The sequence below is a fragment of the Stegastes partitus genome, unplaced genomic scaffold, assembly GCF_000690725.1.
Source record: "Stegastes partitus isolate 25-593 unplaced genomic scaffold, Stegastes_partitus-1.0.2 Scaffold1020, whole genome shotgun sequence".
In the NCBI taxonomy this organism is placed as follows: Eukaryota; Metazoa; Chordata; class Actinopteri; family Pomacentridae; genus Stegastes; species Stegastes partitus.
Window position 1 is genome coordinate 16,451 of NW_007578751.1, and position 20,879 is coordinate 37,329.

Here is a 20,879-nt window from a genome sequence, read left to right on the forward strand (position 1 = left end):
ATAAAGATTCTATTCTATTCTATTCTAGAGTGCCATCAAGCAGCAGCTAGCAATGAGGACTGAGTCAATACTCACCTCTTATAGGTTACTGTCCATTCAGTGAGTCCAGCCAGCAGGACGCAGCAGCTAATAAGATCCACAGCAAGCCAAGAAAGTGGATCTGCACATGCTTCCTCCTTTGTATTTCAACATCATGAATGTTCACCAACCCAAAAGCTACAGCAAGTTAAAATGATCTTTCACATATATTGAATTTATTCTTTCACCATTTGCACAAAGCCAACACAATATATGATCAACTGTATACACCTGAATACAGTCAGCTTTTACTGATTGGTTCTTTACACCACATATACTCTATATAACCACCTTTAAGAGAAAATATAAAGGAACATACTGATTTAGGCCTTTCAAAGAATACATTCAGGCAGAACCACTTTGGTCCAGGAATGGGAGTGACCCAAGCTGCTGGCTTCAAATACATACATGGTTATTCTCACAGTTTAAAATACAGGCATAAGTTTGAAATAAAATTAGCAATATACTTTCCTCTCCTGAATCATCAGTTTACTGGATGTGTACAACATTTCTCTATCACTGTGTGAGTTATCACTCTCTGCTAATAAAGACAAAACACTGCAAAGTCACTTCTGGGGTGCAGCAGCACGAGTGTGTCCCAGCTTAGATCAAAGTATTGGATATTTACCAGTTCCATTACAGTCCTCAGCAGATGTTGATGAAAAACAGTCTTGGCCTGCAATTTTTTTTTCCTCATTGACTGAACAGCTGCAACTGGGGGATGTGCAATTGTACAGAGCTATTACCTCAATGACAATCATTTCACTGCTGTGCTCTAATTTGCTCTGAGCTACAAAATGACATTGAGGAATCACACTGAAGATAAAGCAAAAAGCTGTGTCTTCCTTATGCCATGTATAGACATCTGGGAATGTCCTGTGGTGAAAAACTGTATACGCTAGACTGGGACTGGCTCATAATGACCTCTGACCTCTGTGTGAAGCCAGTTGCGCTGGTTTATATCAACCCATCGCTCCTCCGGCTACAGCCAAAAAATTCATCCTACTGCAACACGTCCACAAATCTGAAACTACACACATTCATACCCTGAAAATATACTTGTACATACACACGCCCCCTCACAGACATGCATGAAATATATTGACAGCAATCAAATAAAATCACTTCTAGAAACACATATATACACACACACACACACAGTTTTTACCAATTATAAATTCACATTGTGCAAATAGTCATACATACAAAGTCAAGTTTAGGTAGTTTTGGGAAAATGTTTTAGCAACTTAATGTATTCATAAGCAAATGCACCACTGACGGTTTAGTTTTGTTTGTCATTGGAAAGCTTATGAGAGAAATTTTGTTCTGCTTTTAGAGTACAGAGTTTTGTTCAAAGTGTCCACAGCCACTGTAGACTCAAGGTAAATTTGCATATTAAACACCGCCATTAAACATGCAGTCATTAGCACAGTGGGACTTTTTTTTTTCTTTCTTTTTTTATACATTGAAGTGACGGCACTGTGCGGCACACATCCTTGCCAAGTGGTTCAAACAATAAGTCCACCACATCTGTGCAATTTCCATGCATGACTGCTTCCATGTAACATTCCAGAAACACCCTTGTGCCGGAGGTGACGTGTCATTGTGAGTGATGACGCTGACTTCATACTTTATGCATGTGTGGCTTTGCAGGTCGTGTCTGCATTTTGTATATTTTTATCCTAGGTTTAAGTGCACTGTTTTTCCTATGAGCTTTCGGGACTGAGTGGGTGTACAAGTTGTGTACAGGGTGTCATAAGCAACATCTTAATGGCAAGGGGGGGGGGGGGGGGTAAAGGCAACACATTTAGTGGCCCAGAAATTCATCTATGACCCTTGAAAACACACCTGGCACACTTAAACGGTTACAACTGAACTCAGTAGTGTTAAAGGTTTGACCCAAATATATATTAAAAAAAAAAAAAAAGATGTATTTTTATTGAAAACACATAAGAAAGTTAACCGATGATCATTTTAGCTTATTTATAGTTTGTCCCATACCATCACTTGACCTCTTTTATCATCTGTATGTGAGCCAGGAAGGACCTGGGGGAGAGCAGCTGCCAATTTCCCATGAGCCCTGGACGGGGCCGCTTGAACAACACTGTGGTCTGTGTGAGGTACAAGCAACAGAAAGTTTCTTCATTTTCTTTTTACATGTTCAACAAAAGACTAAAAACAATTTACAGTTATAAGAGCAAAGCATATAAAAAAAAGCACTCCCCTCTGCCTCCCTGTTTTGTTTCATTTGTTTGGTCTCTTTTGTGTACACAGTTCAATGTCCAGTTTGCATTTAACCTCCAGTACCACAAAAACACATCTTTGACAGACAGCACAAATTAAAACAGAGGTTCAAGCAAGGACCCTGCATCCTGTTGTTGTTGCTGTTTTTTGTTTGAGGTTTCAGGTTTTTTTTTTTTTTTTGGATTATCTTACATGGCTTTTCTGCCTTGAGACGCCATTTCTGAATTGTCTGACATGCAACAGCTTATTATACTGTCTGACAAATATCGAGAGAAACCCATTCACGAGACTCACAGCACATTAGACACCTCGGTGCAAATGTCTGCCATATTGTTCTCCTTCCTCAAGCTGTGGCGAGAGCTGAGTGCTGCTCTGTCTCCCAGTGAGGCTAATCTCCGAGGACTGCTCAGACAAGTGACTCTATCAGCGCAGCGCCTCAGCCAGCAGGGGCAGTCTGTCAGAGCCAGACGAGAACGCAAAGCCATCCAACTTTCTTTGTCATGCTGGAGCCTGTCACAGGTGGCTCTCCATGTTCTCTCTCTGTGCCTCGTAACACTGCATCTTGTCCGTGCTGCTGATATCCCCCACCAGAGTGCAGTTGCTGATGGTTCCCTTGTGCAGTGGGGAGGCGCGCTTGCCTGCCCCTTTACTGTGCACCACGCCGTTATGGCAGTCGGCCACAAGCATTTGCCTCTCTTCGGGGCTACAGACTGGGGCAGAGGTTTTGGCGATGTCCGGAAGGTGAGGCAGTCGAGAGACGTGGTTCGACAAGCTCGCTGTCTTTGTGTTGGGGGTATTGCTGTAGGTGTGACGATACTCCTCCTCGATGTTCCTCCCCAGCTTCCAACGCTTCCACTTCTTCATGATCTCAGACTGCACCTGAGGAGCAAGATGGAAGCAGACACTGTGAATGTGGTGACAAGAGAAAGATGTGTTATGTTGTGCAAATGAGGGAACTTACTTCTTTGTTGACAAAGCAGTACAAGATGGCCACCAGCAGACCCTGTGGAGAAAACCAACACTGAATGAATTCCTGCATTTACTCATGACACCAAACAATAATAACATCTGAGAACAAAGTGTTGTAAAATATAAAAACATGACTCAGATGCGACGTATGTTTGTGTGCACATCGGATGCACTGCAGCACAGTGGGGAGCTGTTGCTTTCTAACTAAATTACCACATGTGCATATGAGAAACATCTGCCTTAGGATCCCACAGCTGCACTTGTCATTGTTGGCTTTAGGATTGTCTTTGCATCTTCCTCTCTCTGTTTGTCTGTGTTGCTCATCTGTCATCTGCATCCCCAAACCTTAAAGGTCAATGTCATTATCTCAGTGTGATACAATCGTTTAGCAGTGCGAACAGTACGTTTTGTTAACGTAATCCCCTCTGACACATAAGTAAACACAGCACTTCTCAGAAGGCAAACTGAGACATGCAGGGGATGAGAGAAGATGAAGGAATAACTTGCTATTAATTTAGCAAAACATGAAATTAAAGATATGGATTTGAGTATGAGATCTTAAGAGTACATTAACTGAACTTTGAGAACAAATGCCAAATCTAAAACCTCCTGTTTTATCCTATAAAAGTATTTTTTCCTCTCGAACCCCTACAGTATCTTTCTCAGTTCTCACATCGGTGTCCTCTTTGTTTGGGAAAATAATAATGAATAGATGCTTTGGTTCAGGACCCAGCATCTTTTTTCATAGTCAAACCTGGAAGGAGGAGAAGAAGAGATCGATGAAGAGCTTGGTAAGACGCAAACCAATGGTGGCCTTGGTGGACTCGTCTGTCACAAAGATAAAGACCACCTGATGGATACCCAGCAGTGGGATCAGGGTCAGAGTTGACTTCGCCAACCTGAGATAAAGACAGAAAGCACAGACTTAAGTAGAGTGAAACTAAACAAGAAACTAATGTCAACCCTTAAAGGACTCACCTGAACTTGTAGTCTGTGTATCTCATTTGGTGCGCTCGAAGTTTTGACACAAGAATTTTGATGATATGGATAAAGATAAGAAAGTTGATCTGTGAGAAACAGAGAAAGAAGTGTCTTTGTTAATAGTTCTTATTGAACACATTTACTTATAGTAATCTGAAGATACCATCATAAAGCGTGTGCTGGCAGAACAGTTCAGTGAAAGTATGAACTTGGGTTTGTGCTGCTCAAAGTACTGAAAAACTGCATTTGGATACGAATACACAGAGGGCCAGAAAAATGAACACTTCAGCACTATACCAGTTATAAGTGTGAACCATCCATTCAACATTATTAGGAACAGAAGCATATTGTTATTAGCAAAACCCCTTTCACAGCAGCTGGCATTTCACGCAACAGCATGTGTTCTCCTGATGAAAACCACTTATGATGTGACCTTTTATGTTTACAATTAGGTTGTTATGGGTCATTTGCAGGTTCTTGGAGGATGAATGTGAGCTGCACCTAATCTGTACATATAACCACTGTGTATGTTTTATGGACTGGAAGGAACATTAACAGCAAGATCCTGGTAGGAAAGAACAAACTGTACATTTTAAACTGAACATGAACCCAGCATGTAGGAAGTGTTCAAATGTGCCTATTTATCAAATGTTTAAAATCAACTTGCATTAATAATATTAAGAAGAAGAATAGTAAGAACATGCTGGTAAAGATAATTCATTTAGTCAGAAAACTCATCTGTATTCTCACCTCCAGGATATCAGAGTGTGACTGTGTCACCACATCACTAATCTCCAAAGCACTCCTAACCACACATGACCCAGACCACCCACTCTACCAGCACTTTACCCTCCTTCCTCCGAGCCATAGGTCCAGGCGGTGCAGAAACGCCCTATTTAACATGAGCTTTGTTCCCACAGCCATACGAGCTTTAAATAAGTAACCCCCCTCTTAAACTAGAAAATAATCCGGCCTGTGGGGTGTACTGTCAGCCCATGTTTTCTTCTTTGTTGTGTAGCCCCTAAACTGAAGTGTCCCTGTAAAACTTGGGTTTGGGCCAGCTCTGTAGAAGTGTGTATGTATTACTTGTTTGTGTTATGTGTATGCCCACTGTGGAAAAGGATTTCCTCTTTCAGGACAGATAAACTATTTTTCTTTCTAACTTGTTTTATTAAATAGAGGAATGTCAACCGTGGTCATGATAAATAATGTATTTGTAGGATTAGTAGAATACAGTGCATGCAGTATTAATGTAAGTCGACTAAAGCCCAGATGCATATAAAATCACACTTCTATATACATACACTGCAATGTGTACAGTTTATATGTGGCTATGCGTCATTTCATATTTGCATGAACTTGAATGATGTAATTTTTCAACTCGCATATGTTCTGGCAGGGACAGTCACACATGCACAAAGCTTCATGTACACATATAAACATGTATATAACTGAGTGCTGTTTTCTACGCTGATGTACAGCTAGAAAACGTTGGGATTAAGACAAAGAAGGGAACATTGAGATGAGGACCAGCCCTTCCATTCCTAAAACAACTCAAACACAGGAATTCCTGCGGGATACAGGCCACTTAGCAGGACGATTAATACATGGAAAATGCCAGGATGTCGGGCTTCGCATATGAGCCATGACAAATCAAGCCTCAATGCACAGAACTGACCTTTGTGAAGCTCACCTTAAATAACACCCCTGGCCACAGGATGAATAGAGGGTAGCTAAACTAAACTGCTGAACAGGTCACCGAGCAAAATCATATTTATTTAATACAAAAACCTTTGAGTCTCAACAAGCTTCACCGTAGTTAGGTCTGATGCACTGCCAGCCTTTTACATTTCATGAATAAATGAAGTGTGTTTAATACTGTATAGTGTGTGATTGTAGGAAAACATGCTGAAATGAAGTGGAAATGCAAGATTGCCAGTTACACACGTGGGACTTCAGGGTGAAGACCCTTTTTGGCCGCTAAATTTTCAATGCAATAACAATACAATGTTTTAAAGAATGTTTCAGAAATTATGTGAATTGCAGGTCAGAAATAGCACAAGAGAGGAAGAGGAAATTACCACAACAGCTAGCAGTATTGGGGAACGGATTATCCACCAGTAATTCATGTTGATATTTTGCCCCCAGCACCTGAAAAAAAAAAAAAAAACATTGAAGGAGATATCAGTCAAGCAGAAACATATGCTGGACACCTCACATGCTTCTGGACAAGCATAATGCATTTTGAAAAGCTTTCCTCTCCCTGGCTGACCAGGGCAGATGCACAACACACCAATGTGGGTACCTGTGCATTTGCATCATGTGACCTTAAAATCCATTTCAACCCATTTGCTGTAGATGCCCATGAGAGTTTAAGAGACTGCACAGCAGAAAATCCGCGTATTGGATGTTAACATGAAATATGCAGAAGGTGCAAACACCTCATCCTGGAGACACTAAAATACGTCTGTGTGAAAAGGTTATTTGCAGCCAAATTGTCTGACAGCTTTTTTTTTTTACATGTAACCCTGCTGTCAACATGAATAAGTTAAATGTTTTCACAGCACATTCATAGCATAATCAGGAGTAACAGAAAGAGGAAAGGAGAGAGAGAAGGACTGTAGGAACTTACTCTTGATTTTCATACAGGTATTTAGCTATCACCCATGGCACCAGGAATATTAAAGGGGCACCTGTGAAAAAACCAGAGCTGTCTAAGTCCAAAATAAGTCACACCAGCGTTACAGCCGTTTATCAGCTCTGACTTAATTTTGTGTCATAAAAAAAGCATCATATAGCACGTAATAACTTGTGTCCCCTGACTTATTACTTCACACACACTCACAGACACACAACAGCCCAGCTCACCCCAACCAATGCACAGGTAGATGTTGAAGTAGTTCCTCTCTGTAAACACGGTGATAACCAGGAGGTTGTGGAGGTATATGCCTTCCACCAGCAGCCAGTAGCTGTTGGCCATGATGCTGTACTGCATCATCACCACGGCAACGCGGCAGCCGACTGTTGTCTGCAAGACAGCGATCAGGCTTGTTATAAAGCTGTGTGATGTTAAACATTATTTAGCTGATGTAAATGGTGAGATCTTTGCCACCGCAGCATTTTCTGACGTTTTTATGCCAAAAACGATCAGATTATATAAAAGCAAAATGGGATTATTAGCTCCTACAATTATCTATTACCCTTTCAGATTACAGAGACTATTTTCTATACAAGTACTTTCACTTTAACTGTCTACTTATATTTTGTTTTATTATACAAATCATAACTGTGGAAACAATTGTCCTGGCCATATTTCTGTGCAATCTTTAATAGATCTAATGTAGTTTTATGTCTTTATATTGTATGATTTGTACATGTTTATAGGGTACACCAACATCATGACTGCATCATCCAGTCAGCACAATAAGTACTTTGATCTTTGTACTTTTGAATCTCTTAAATAATACGATACAGACTTTCTAGTTTTGTCTTGTTTGGCAAGCGTTTAGTTTGATGGGATAACTAAACTAAACAGAAACAGGATAATGTGCTACTGAAAACACCAGAACCATCAATGAGGACGATTTGTTTCCTTTCTTCTCATTGACCCTCTGAACCTTGAGCAGTTTCTGGGTCTCGTTTTTTCTTACTATGGATTCGTTTTTCACTGCAAATACAGAGTTTGTCTCTGTATGGAAACAGAACAACCATGGTCACAACTCAGTTTGTTTACAGAATCTGTTCGGATAAACTGGTTCAAAATTTTAAATGTGCATGTGGAATAAAATGATTTTAGTAAAATGTCACCACTCTATGCTTAGATTTTGTTATTATCCCAACAGAACTGCACATTACAGATGAGTAGTTCAAGGACTAATGGAAAGTTGCAAATCCAATGAGTCTATATTTTTAAGCATCATGCTCTGATAAAAGGTGTAATTTTGGACTTTTAAGAATTGAACTATAAAAGCCAGACTACCTTCCACTTCTAATGATCTGTGTGCACTTCCTTAATGACCCCCGTAGAACACTGGCCGGTGTGGTTTGCTGTTGAGCTGCAGATCACTACTGACCTCATTGTTGACCAGCAGCTCCACAGGAGGAATAGAGGCACGAGGGAATCCCTGGTCCTGGTCGCTGCTGAGGTCTTGTGATGTGTGGTTGGCCTCCATAAGAGCGTCTTTGATGAGAATGGACAGTGCTCGCAGGATGAAGGAGGCAAACAGATTCATGTGGATGTTGTTCCTCATGCAGTGCAGTTTCCTGATGAATGAGAGGCAACATTGGTCTACAAGGTCATCTTTGCTTTTTGCACCATAATCCATGATTAGATAAACAGCAATAACGTTTTGTACATAAATTCTGTATGACAATTTCTGCCTTCTGAACCTGTCAGCTATGATTGTTTCCTCACACTTTGTTCCAATTCTGATAGCTTATTTGATTGAAAATAACTATTACCTGAAAAATATGAGGATGCCAAGAGCCAAGACCAAAGCCACCAAGGATAAAGAATAGCCCACCGTGTACATGATCCGGATATGGCCATAATACTGCTGCAAAGTATAGCACAAGTGAACACATATATGTTAGATTTTTTTTTTTCTTTTATCTGCACAAAAAGATGATATATGACAGTGGTTATTCAGTCAAATCTGTAAAATAAAACTATTTCACTGCAGGTCTATTAATGTACTGAGGGTATTTTATTACAATAATTTAGGGAAAATCTGTAAAGTGACAATGCCTCTCCACAAAACATCAAATCTAATTTCTTTTTTTTTCTTTTTTGTGCTTTATTTGAATGATGCTATTCCTACTTGTACAGTTTTTTAAGTTGTATAAAACATGCTATAAAAAAAAAGCTAAATGTAATAAGTGATCACCAGATGATCATGCAGACCAAATATTGGTTCTCGTTTGTTTCTCTTAGCTACTTCTAGTGCCCTCGCGGAAGAACAATGCAAAAAGACGTTTCTTACCTGACCTAGATCATGAGAATCACACTCGCTGGTGTTCTTCACAGTCATCCACTGGCCGTTTGCATCACACTCCTGATACACCATGCCATGCTGAACTACAAACACACACACACAGTCTCTGTCATTTACTGGGTCCACTCTAAGTCCAGTCTGCAAGATATTTTAAGTTGTCTTGCATCAACATGACTGCAACACATTGTGAATCTGGAAACTCAGATGTCTCTTACCTTCATGGTGCCATGGCAAATACCATGGGCACGCCACACTGACAGTGCTGTTGGGAAGCCCGTCAGGCCAGCAGGCATAATTGTCAAAAGTCCTGTTGCAGACAAGGCCTGGGGTTAAAAACAAAAAACATGAGATATGGGTGAGATTGTTGTGTACAATCATAGCTCTTGTATACTAGTCTCACTAAGTCACACAATGCAGTAGCATGTCTTTGAAGTGACGCCAGCTGGTAGCCATTATGGAATTGGTCATAATCATGGTCTTTTATCTTTACTTCAGAGTCCCTTGCAATGACCTTCCATTTACACCACATCTTTGATCATCAGAGGATGAACAGTCTACTGACTGTATGAAAAAGCTGGATGGTCAGGTGTATAAAATGTTGCATCTCATGTTCTTTACATCTACTAATTTGCTCCTACACTAATGCGGAAAGATACGTCAGAGCCATGGAGTGAGAGAACAGAGGGCTGTGATTTTGAATGCAGTATGGAAAGCAGCTTTTTTGAAAGTTGGAGCAACAGCGCTCTCCTGCTTTATCACACTAGTGTGGAACATGCTAACAGATGTAATGCAACTGAAGAGCAACATTAACCACATAGTTACACATTTTATTGATGGAGTGAGCAGGAACCACTTTTCACTGAGCAGACAGTGAGAGCGGTGCAGCAAATATAACACTTGTACAGGGAGCAGCTGCAGGCAGAGGGGTTACGCAGTGGTCTGAGCAGCGAGTGGAAACTGCTTCTGCTCCATTGTCTGGTGACCAAACTATTACCAGCTCTGGACAACTGCCACTGAGCCACAAGGTGACAGTCAATGCTCATTTTTATTTGTAATGTGTGTGCAAAGAAGAACGCTTCTACAGTTACCGTTCTCAGGAATGTTATTATTAATCATTTATAATCATGGTTTATGTTCAAATTCCAACTTTACTATCTATAATCCTAGGTGATGATGCCATTTATTTAAAGTGTAAGGTTCTACAGTAACAATAGATCATATGTGTGACAGGGTTCAGTGACAGAGATGACAGGGCAGGGGCATAATCAATGTAAGTTTATGACCAACACTTATTTGAAATACTTTCTTCAAATATTGCTCACCGTAATCCCTAAAATCAGACTCCCTGTTTCTCTCTTCTGTTCAGGGACTCATAGTGACACTGCACTGGGTGATTGTGCTCCTTCTCACTTTTGGGGGGATTTACCTCTTCACATTTTGTTTGCCAATTTCTTTGTGCGAGTCCCTGCCATGAACTAGTGCTAACGTTGTCCTGCCTATGTCTCAGTCACCTCAACATCTGGACGGAGCAGCAATGCAGTGCTGACCTCCAATCAGGCCGCTTCATGAAGCCACTTAATGTTTCCAAAAAGTGTTGCGACAGGGATGCTACTCCTTTCTGTATTTTTTTGTTTTGGATAGCACAGGCAGGGTAAGACAGGATTTGACTTTGGAGCTTTTATTTTGTTAAAACATAATGGGTAGGTGTTTATAACTTCTGGAAGAAGTTCTCCTTTTGTTATATTTTTTTGCTTTGGTTTGAGTAACATCCTACGCCCTTGGTTTTCTTCTTTTTTTTTTTTTCTTGGGAATCTTTGTTGTTGTGTTTGCCTACCTTTTAATAAACAACAACATCAATAGCATCCACTTCCTTTACCTATAGTGAGCTGGGATGTAACAAACTGGGGGCTTGTCCAAGATGTTTGCTCAACTGTCCTATTTTAGGGCCATTTTCAGGCAAGAAACAAAAAGCATGTACTCCAGAGTAGGTACTTCTGAGAAGGCTGAAAAACTGCCATCTTGGCTACAATACAGCTGGTTAAACTCGGAGGTTCAACTTATTAACTAACTAGTTAAATTCAGAAATGTCGCAATCAACTTCGGTAAATTCCCCATTTGGGCTGACATGGCAAACCCTCCATAGTTCCCTCCTAATTTCATACGTGTAAATAGAACTGGAGTTACATCCAGTACCTACTCTTTGTTGTTGTTTTAATGCGCTCTGAGTTAACCTCACCGTCAAAGCTGTGTGATCCAGCACCACAGTAGAAATGCAAAGGCTGAAATCACTGATTATGGGGTCGTTATCACAATAATTAGGCTTTACACTCATAGGGTGGGAAGAAATCTAATAAAATGAATTGTTCTCAGGCTCAAGTGGATGTGTAGATGAGCAACTCAGCTGTATAAAAGATATGTTTATAGTTTGTGGCTGTGGCTCAGGTGGTAGAGCGGGCTGTCCTCTGATCGTAAGGTTGGCGGTTCAATCCCCACGCCCTCCACAGTCCAAGTGTCCTTGGGCAAGACGAAGTTGCTCCCAATGGCAGGCAGCACCTTGCATGGCAGCTCTGTCGCCATTGGTGTATGAATGTGTGTGTGAATGGGTGAATGAGAAAACATTGTGAAGCGCTTTGAGTGCCGCAAAGGTAGAAAAGCGCTATATAAGTGCAGACCATTTACCATTTTTATTTACACTTCTTCAAAATGGCCAAAAATCTCTTTTGTTTAACCAAAATAACTGACTTGACAGCCAATATATCCAGTATGTTTGGCTCACCGGTGTTTGGTGGATCCCTGCTGTTGTTGCGTTCACACTCTTCCATGTACAGCTTCCAACTTTCCTTCAGCTTATCCAGGGTAGCAGTAGGAGACACCTGACAGGATAGATGAGGAACACAGAGAACAGTTCAACAACACTGATGTAGAACAAACAAGAAAAATGTTGACAATGTAAACTTCACGGAAGCCATTTGACAAATTGGGATTCATTTCACTTGACTTCACATATACAGGAGCTGTAAACAATCCGTACTCATGCTGGAGATATAATCCATCAAGATGAAGCTGTGTCCCACTACATCATGTGTCAGTATGGGGGTGGCTAGAGCTTCTCTGCAATGTATTTGGGCTTCTCACTGGCTTGTTTCAACAGAACTAAAGAAACAGCAACCTTACTGTGAAGACCACTGACTAATGGAGGGTCACAGATATCTTGCTTGGAGGCTTTTAAGCTCCAGGAAAGGTATGCATACTATGCATTTATGTGTGTGTGTGTGTGTGTGTGTGTGTGTGTGTGCTCTTTTAACCCACCTGGATGCTGCAGGAGACAATAAGCATTGCCAGAAAGAGGAACAGCCGTGACATCCCTTAGTCCTGCTGTTGGTGCTGGGAGGGGATACTGCAGGGCAGGGAAGGGTTTTCACCTCATAAGGGTGCTTATCTACACTCGCCACACAGCCTGGATGACACAGAGATACACAATTCATTAAAGCTCATTGCAAACACATTGCTTATTGACTCAGCTCAGCTTGGCCGTACAAAACAAGAGGACGCCCAACATAGGAAAAGGCTGGGTCATATCTATCACCCTACAATTACGTAAAATTTAGAAATTATACAAAAGAAGAAGTAAAATAAAGAGCTTTGTATGGCTTAGCTAGAAGTAATGACATCTACTGTGAGGCTGATCAGTCCCACTTCTATCCTCATAGCCCTTGAAAACAAGGTGTTCCTCTGACGCTACCGGTAACTAGACTGTCCAGAACATCAAGCACAAGGTCGAAAACCTCCAAGAATTGCTGTTTGTCCCCATCTGTGAGACAGCTACAGCTCAGCAGAGCTGCACTTACTCAGTGACTCACAGTTGGCTGCTGTCCATCTCAGTGTTAAAGCCAGTCAGTGTTTGGTCGAGCGTGTGCCAGAGGTCACTCACCTGCGTATCGATTGCCGAAAACTCCCAACAGATTTGGCTGAAGCCGGAGAACGGAACGAAATCTGAAACGTTTCTGCAAAAAACACCTTGACCATGGAAACATTTTTGGCTAAAACGTTTCAAATTCCATTCTGTTCTAGTCTCGTGGTGGGTAGGAGGACGGGTTCATGTTGATGCGTTAAGAATTTCTTTTGTTTACTGGTGGCAGGTATTTGTTCAAGTGATAAGAGCACAATGTTTCATGACAGATGGACAGCATGTAATGTATGAGGTCGGGACAGACTGAATTTAAATGGCCACTTTTTCAGTCCACGCTTTGACTGAAAATGTCAACAAGCTTCTAAAATCTGGGGTGAAACAGCAGCTGGGAGGTTCCAGTCACAATCCAAATGTCTGCCCTACATTTAACAAATCTCTACTGGAAGTCAGACTTGATAATATCTAAACCAAAGTGCTTTCTAAATGGCCTGTTCAGTGTAATAACCCCTGGATCCAGTTAGCATTAGCTGTAGTACAGACTGACTGATTGCTGTGGGCGCCTGAGGGACCAGAGCTGCTCTTGTCTACATCGGTTCAGGACCGGTCCAGCTCAGATCGCAGCCTTTAACACCATCAGACATGCTGTTGTCATAATCCTGTTTCCATCACTGTTGTTGTTGTTGTTATGCACTGATTTTACAGCAACATAATAACCTTAAAACAAACAAATATGTTGGTTGTCGCTCAAACATTCCAGTCCCACTGCAGGGACTCGTTAGAGACGTTCAATGTCTGCCAAACACAACTTCACGTTAAACTGATATGATTGACATGTACAAAACAACAACCACACCGTGTCAATCACACTACACCGAGAAGTAAGCTCTGCAATACCAAACATCAGCAGTGGAAGTGTCTCAGGTTAGTTCTTACCAGAGAAAGAGGTCAGACATCATTCTGTGATTGTATGACGCTTTGGCGCGTGTCCGAGTGTAGTGGAGAGGCTGACACACATGTGGGTGAGAACATGCTCCTCCTTTTGGCATAAATGTTACGCCATGTGTGGCTTTTTTTTTTAAAAGGGTTTCCCTCCTTCACTCACTTATCTCTCTCGTCCCACATACACCTACAGAGACTCATTTTCTAACACGACCGGCCAGCCTGCACCACTTTCTGCAACTTAGCGCCAAGCAGGAACAATGATTAACCAAACGACATTCTCGTTTGAGTCCTGCAGGATGGATGACGAAATGGAGAGGATCAGAGAGAGGGTGAGAGAGAGATCAGAGAGAGACAGAAAAAAATGGGTTCTCGACCTGGCTGACCGCATTTCCAGGTCCTAACAACACACACAGCAGCCGCTACATAGTTGTTAAGTTGTCTGACGTCGGCATGTCAGTTGCAGATTCAAATACACCGTGTTAAAATTATGTCAACTTCATCACCTCGTATCAACAAAATATCATGAGTTCCCTTTTGAGAGTAAAAGACTTCTCGATGACCTTTATATCAAACTGTTTTCTCTTCTAGCCTTCTTCAAATATTGAACAATTTTCAAGCCTGGCAGCACAGATGTGAAAGCTTTCAGTTTTGATTCATATTGTATCTGCATATATTTTTTTTAGACATAACAACATCAAATGCCCCACAGCTGAAGTTGAAACAAGGCTCTCCCTAGAGTAAACATACACTGCTTGCAGCACTCGAAAAGAACACCATACAACATGAAAGAATGTCTAAAGATAAGACAAGATCCGGTGTGTTTGTAAAGCTCTCATGCAAAAGTAATGTGCAGATTTGTCACATACAGTATGTCTGCTTGGATGCTTTGTATGCAGGACAATGGGAATCTCATCAGGCATTTGGTGGCAGCTGGAGTGGAACTAATGGGCTTTGAGGTGTGGGGCTAATTAGGCTTGTATATTCTGCTGTTATGATAGCCAGCCAGAACTGTACAGCTCAGGGCTCCCACTTAGCTCGTTCAGTCCACTGTGACTTCAGACCTGTCAAGGTCGTCTGAAACACGTGTTGTTTCGCCCCACTAGCTCTGTGTTCTAGAAAAACATCTGGTGCTTTTATCGCTATTGTTGCACATCTGATTTAGGAGGTGCAACAGCAGCTGAGAGAGCCAGAGCAACCTCCTGGGTTTCCTTTAGTTTCTTCAAACTCGATAAAGTTATGGAGCAAAGTGTTTCACATCTGCCTGGGGATGTTTTCAATATGTGAAAATGATGCAATGTTTATCTTTTTACGTAAGTTAACTTGAATACTAAAGAGTTGTTGCACCCTTGGACAGACAGGATGGACAGCCACTTGTTTGAATAATACTTAGTCATTTATATATATTTGTGTAAAAAGTAACACTCTGACAAACACAAATATATGACGCAAATTCTCCGAATGTTCAAAACAACATAAAAAATGCTCGCTGTTCAAGTGCATGCTAGATGGCTAAACACAATGGCCACAAACAATCGCTGTTGTTTGTTGGAGAGTACTTACATTTCATTTGATTACACTGTCTAACAAACAAAATTACATCAGGGGGGTGATGCGTGTATGAATGAGGGGCAGAGGGGAGCACCAGGGATCAAAAACAAACCTCTTTGAAAACACAATAACTGTCCAGTCCAGAAAATGACCCTGAGCAGCAATCTATCACTTGGCTTTCCAAACGCAGAGGCGCAAGAGGGAGTAGAAGTCAAACCCTTCCGCCTCATCCATCTTAGACAACTTTGTTGCTATTGATGAGGTCTGAGTGCATTTATAAAACATTACCTGATGCAGCTTTTTATCTGAAATATCATTAAAACAAGAATACAGAGCAACTTTTTCAAGCTATGCGCCATCTTCTTCCTGCTTCCCACGCTTCGACTGAATTAGCTGAGGCAAGGCACGCTCATACCTTAGGGCTGCAGATGCTACACTGAGCATGACAGCGCTTGATGAGAGCCCCACTATCTGATAATAGGGTGACGCAGAGTTCAGAGGAGACAGACCGTCATGCTGGAACACATTCTGCAGCACAGTTGCAGCAAAGAGGGCAAGATATTGCTTAAATCGAGGCATCGCACTCTGCTTGAAGAAGCTGATCTTTGGTTTGATGGCAAAACACAAATCACATTCAGCTATTTGAACTTTTTTAACACATCATAGATGAAATTAGAATAGATTAACCCTCTGATAGAGACTTTAATGTCAGAAAAATAATGTCATTTTGTTGCTGTTGTCTTTATCTGAGCTCCTCTTACTTATCTTCAGTCAGAGATTTCCAGCAGTGATGGAATTCTTTGGAAAAATTCTAGGGAGCATGTCTATAATTGCATATGCATCAAGCATGCACAGAGCCAACCCACTTGGCAATAGTTGTTATGAAGAAGTGCCAAAGTATTTTTGAGAGCGACATTTCATTCATACACAGAAATGTTTATTTTAACTTTAGTTTCAGTTCAGATCAGTGTGGCTCAGCATGAAATTCATCCTAACAGACATCTTTCTGTGGATGTCCGACTGCCTAAAACACATTAGCAAATATTAAATAAATGCAGACGAGTAATTCTGTCTGATTTGAAGTCCAAGCACAACACCAACACGTTAAAAGCACCTGGATTTGTCCCCAGTTTGTGGTGGCAATATAATGGCGTCCTGAAATATGTTCAGAGACAAACATTTATGAAGTATAAACATTGCAGAGTGAGTTTGGGTTTAAGACAGCACTTTGGTTATGGTTAGGGGAATGTTGTGGGTCAGGTGGAGCGCAGAATTATTAGCTTTTGACAGAATCTGGTTTGAGAAGACAATATATTCATATGTCACAATATTAAGCTTTTAAGTTTTTTGAAAAAACTCCACATCACAGATCCAACAGTTTCTGGTTCTAATAAATTGAGTGATTTTTGCAGATTTGTAATTTTTTTTTTCTTACAACTTTACTTTCAAACCCTCTGGAGGGTTTTGGGGTTCAGAGGGTTAAATACAAATCAAATTGAAAACCCCACAGAGTTCACACCCATCTATACTTTACAATCCCCCGCTGAGCATATTCAGTCTTTGCTTAAAACAACAAGAAACTATCCTCAGCATTATCACAACCTAATTCAGTCAGTCTGTCTCTCGGGACTGTTGGGTTTGCTGAAGGATCCGACATGCAGCTCTCCCTGGTGACTGCTGGCCTTCCTCTACTTAATGGTGTTTGGAAAATGTGTCAAGGTTTTTCTCATCCTACATCTCTTATGCAGGCTTTTACACTGATTCTACATTTTACGTTTTCCAAGCCACAGTGAATATGATGATTTTCATGAAATGGCTTCCTTTTTACTGCCCTCATAAAATATTCGATGACTGGCTTACACTGCTCTCGCATTAATTCAGTTTAGAGATGTGTTCAAAAAGTCAACAGGATATTGTAGTTCACTGAATATGCAAGTCAAATGTGTGTTTTAGTACCCAAAAAATGAATTTTTAGGTATTCCATTATCAGAATAAATGAGTTTATTGTCTATATCCTCCTACAAGGATAAAACACTTGCATATATATGTATAATATTTCAAAAACAATAACATTATTGTTAACTGTCTTGACATTATTTACATACTCGGGTCTGTATGTAAAAGAATGAGACAAAGAAGTCCATTGTGTCTTTCTAACACAATACCATGGTGAGGGACAGTGTGTGCAAGTCTCAAAAACAAATGAAAAATTGTGATTCAGTCTTCAGCAGCTGTGTGATGTGGCTAACCTCTAAGCGTTTGTCACTGACCCTGGTACAATGTAGTAGGGGCTCAGAGTGCGACCCATCTGAGGATGAATGCACAGCTACAGCGACCCAGCGGCTGGATGCTCCGAACCTCTTTTGTGCGCTGGCTATTTACATGTTTTGATAAACATTTCCTATTCAGAGGTCACTTACCGATGAATGTGGGTGGAAAACAATGACAAGCAGTTGTGTAACATTTGAGATGTACCTGCATTGTGTGAGCATGCGAGGCCTTTCTGTGCTGAGCGTGTGTGTGGGAGGTGTTTGGCCGTGGCTGGATGCTGTTTCACGCACTCTTTCACAAGGTGCATTGGACCTACAAACTGCGCCTGCTGTGAAGCAACAACAGCCCTACAGGAAGCCTTTGATTAGCAGTTACCATATTCACCATCCTACTTTGTTTTTGCCTGTATGGCTCAGCGGAGTTTTAGAGACAAGCATGCTGTGATCATTATAGCCAAGACTGAGCCCAAATGCCAAACTAACTTTGAGTGTATTTAGTACATAACTTGTTCACAAGAGCGCTAAAAATACATTTCTTCTTAGTACACATCTGTGATACATTTTCCTAAAGACCTCTTCTGGTGATGTAACCTTGTTATCATGTCCATATGGGTTTTCATATGTTTGAAGATACATTATGAGCAAAATAAACAGTCTGCACCATGGCTGAGCTGATGACAGCTACATGCAGTATAAACCCAAGGAACCGCTGGGGGGTTTCTGTATTATTACTCCTCTTCAGGAATCGGCTTCTGGTTCCAACATGTATGGTTGAATTACTCCAATATTACAACTTGCCATTGTGTAGCTTGGAGTAAAGTGGTTGAGCAGAGTGGTAGGTGAGCTGGTGTGCTCAAGCTGCAGCTTGTGGGGAGTTGAAGGTGGGGACTTCAAAGATCTGTACAGTCTAGAGGAAGTATTCTTGCATTTTAAGGCAGAAAGGCATCCAGTTCATTGGATAAACTTCCAAATATGTAACTGACACAGAAATGACTTTATGGGGGTAAATATCCATCCATCCATCCATCTTCTCCCGCTTATCCGGAGTAGGGTCGCGGAGGCAGCAGCCTTAGCAAAGCCGCCCAGACTTCCCGATCCGCACACACCTCCCCTAGCTCTTCCGGGGGGACCCCTAGGCGTTCCCAGGCCAACTGGGAGACATAGTCCCTCCAGTGTGTCCTGGGTCTTCCCTGAGGTCTCCTCCTGGTGGGACGCGCCCGGAACACCTCCCCAGGGAGGCGTCCAGGAGGCATCCGGAAAAGATGCCCGAGCCACCTCAACTGGCTCCTTTCGATGTGGAGGAGCAGCGGCTCTACTCCGAGCTCCTCCTGTGTGACTGAGCTCCTCACCCTATCTCTAAGGGAGCGCCCAGCCACCTTGCGGAGGAAACTCATTTCGGCCGCTTGTATCCGCTTGTATCGGGTAAATATGTGTTTTAAAAAATGACGATTAACCAGTACATGACTTTTCTAACTATAAAGAAATGCATCAGGCAGGCAGAGGCTACATCCACACTAATGCATTTTCATTATAAAATGCCTTTTTAAAGAGAAAACAATCTTCATTTCAGGAACAATTCGCCGTGCATATGAACACGCTTGACAGTTCAGCAGAGATGCAAGTACCAGCGTTAGCATAAAGAGGGAGGCTGGTCGCCTGACTGTCGAAAATGCTGCGAAGAGAGAAAAGCAGTGAAGAAAAGAAAGGCAGCTGCTAGTCTAGACAAGGTAAGCAATTCCTTCAGTCTGAATTTAATTCTTTATCCATGTGGAATTAATCACTGGTACCCAGGGCTGATGTATTTATTGTCTTCTGGAAAACTGTCACACGACGGGAGCATGACGAATCAGGGAACGATACGCAGTGACAGCTTGAGTGCAATCAGAATGCAAAACACCAGCGTCACTATTTCCAAAAGTGTCTGTTTCTGCCCGTCCAGACTGCAACTCAACTCCAGAGTTTTCAAAAAGTAAACGGCATCAGCAGTGTTTTGAATGTGTGTGTGTAAGGGGTTACAAAATCCACAGCAGTGTGGACATGAGGCATAAACGTAGAAAAGATTATGCATTTTAAAATGAAAACTTTATAATGAGGCTGTAGTCTAAGAAGTAATGGGTAGCATTAATGCAAGACTAAACAATGTGACTGTTCATTTGCTATTTAAATAAATATTAAAGTGATCAGTTACAGGTAAAAAGAATTCGTTCAAATTAACATGTTGACTGCCCAGGTGAGGTTTCTCTTTTCAATTGAACAGTGTACATTCTGGTAAGTGATTGCCCCTGTACCAGTGTGGATGTGCCAATAAAGCCTCCAGCAGAGCAATTTTGGTGTCAGAGATTACAGTTTGTTTGTTTTTTTTGCTTTTATCAAAATTACGAGTTATCACCTTTGCATGTTGTTCTATGTCTCGAAGTGCTCTCCAGATCCTAATATGAGTGACTTTTATATGAATAACACCTAATCAATTCACTTTCCTGTCTATTACGTTTCATGGCAGCAGTCGGACTGTCCCGCAAGCTATTGAATGAACTGAAAAATGTCATACAACTACAGAATTTTCCTCCTGGGAGGGCCTCTTTGGTGCTGCAACTAGCACCGCGAGCTTCATCACAAGATTGTCAAGATTTCCATTACACAAGCCACATTGCTTTGTAAGAGTAGATTACACTGATCCTAAGCCAAGCCAAGCCAGACCAATCACACCTCCTCATAACTTGGAAGTTTCCAACAAACTACTACAACATGAACAAAGATTATCTTTGTGATTATGTTTGATTACAAACGTGACAGCACAATTACAGTCCAACAGTGTTGCCAGCAAAGAGCTGGAAACACCATCCTGTTGATAGTGTCTGAGCTTGGCAGGAATAACGCTGTATACGATTCAAACATTATCTCTGCCCCTTTACTTGGTGATATTTATGGACCTAGCTGGCACGG

The 20,879-nt window shown here is 41.4% G+C and overlaps 1 protein-coding gene across 1 annotated transcript in view; it reads right to left on the reverse strand.

Annotated features, from left to right (window-relative positions):
* Positions 1-226: 226 nt before the first annotated feature.
* The window catches only part of gcgra (glucagon receptor a), a 40,321-nt gene continuing 19,668 nt past the window's right edge, over positions 227-20,879 (reverse strand). Inside the window, exons 2-14 of the mRNA XM_008295096.1 lie at positions 12,576-12,723; positions 12,043-12,139; positions 9,482-9,589; positions 9,255-9,349; positions 8,734-8,828; positions 8,346-8,535; positions 7,141-7,300; positions 6,905-6,965; positions 6,354-6,423; positions 4,270-4,358; positions 4,046-4,190; positions 3,284-3,325; positions 227-3,201 (exon numbers count right to left, since the gene is read on the reverse strand). Coding sequence (XP_008293318.1) covers positions 2,836-3,201; positions 3,284-3,325; positions 4,046-4,190; positions 4,270-4,358; positions 6,354-6,423; positions 6,905-6,965; positions 7,141-7,300; positions 8,346-8,535; positions 8,734-8,828; positions 9,255-9,349; positions 9,482-9,589; positions 12,043-12,139; positions 12,576-12,629 — 1,572 coding nt within the window. The 5' untranslated portion in view covers positions 12,630-12,723 and the 3' untranslated portion in view covers positions 227-2,835. The remainder of the gene's footprint in view (positions 3,202-3,283; positions 3,326-4,045; positions 4,191-4,269; positions 4,359-6,353; positions 6,424-6,904; positions 6,966-7,140; positions 7,301-8,345; positions 8,536-8,733; positions 8,829-9,254; positions 9,350-9,481; positions 9,590-12,042; positions 12,140-12,575; positions 12,724-20,879) is intronic.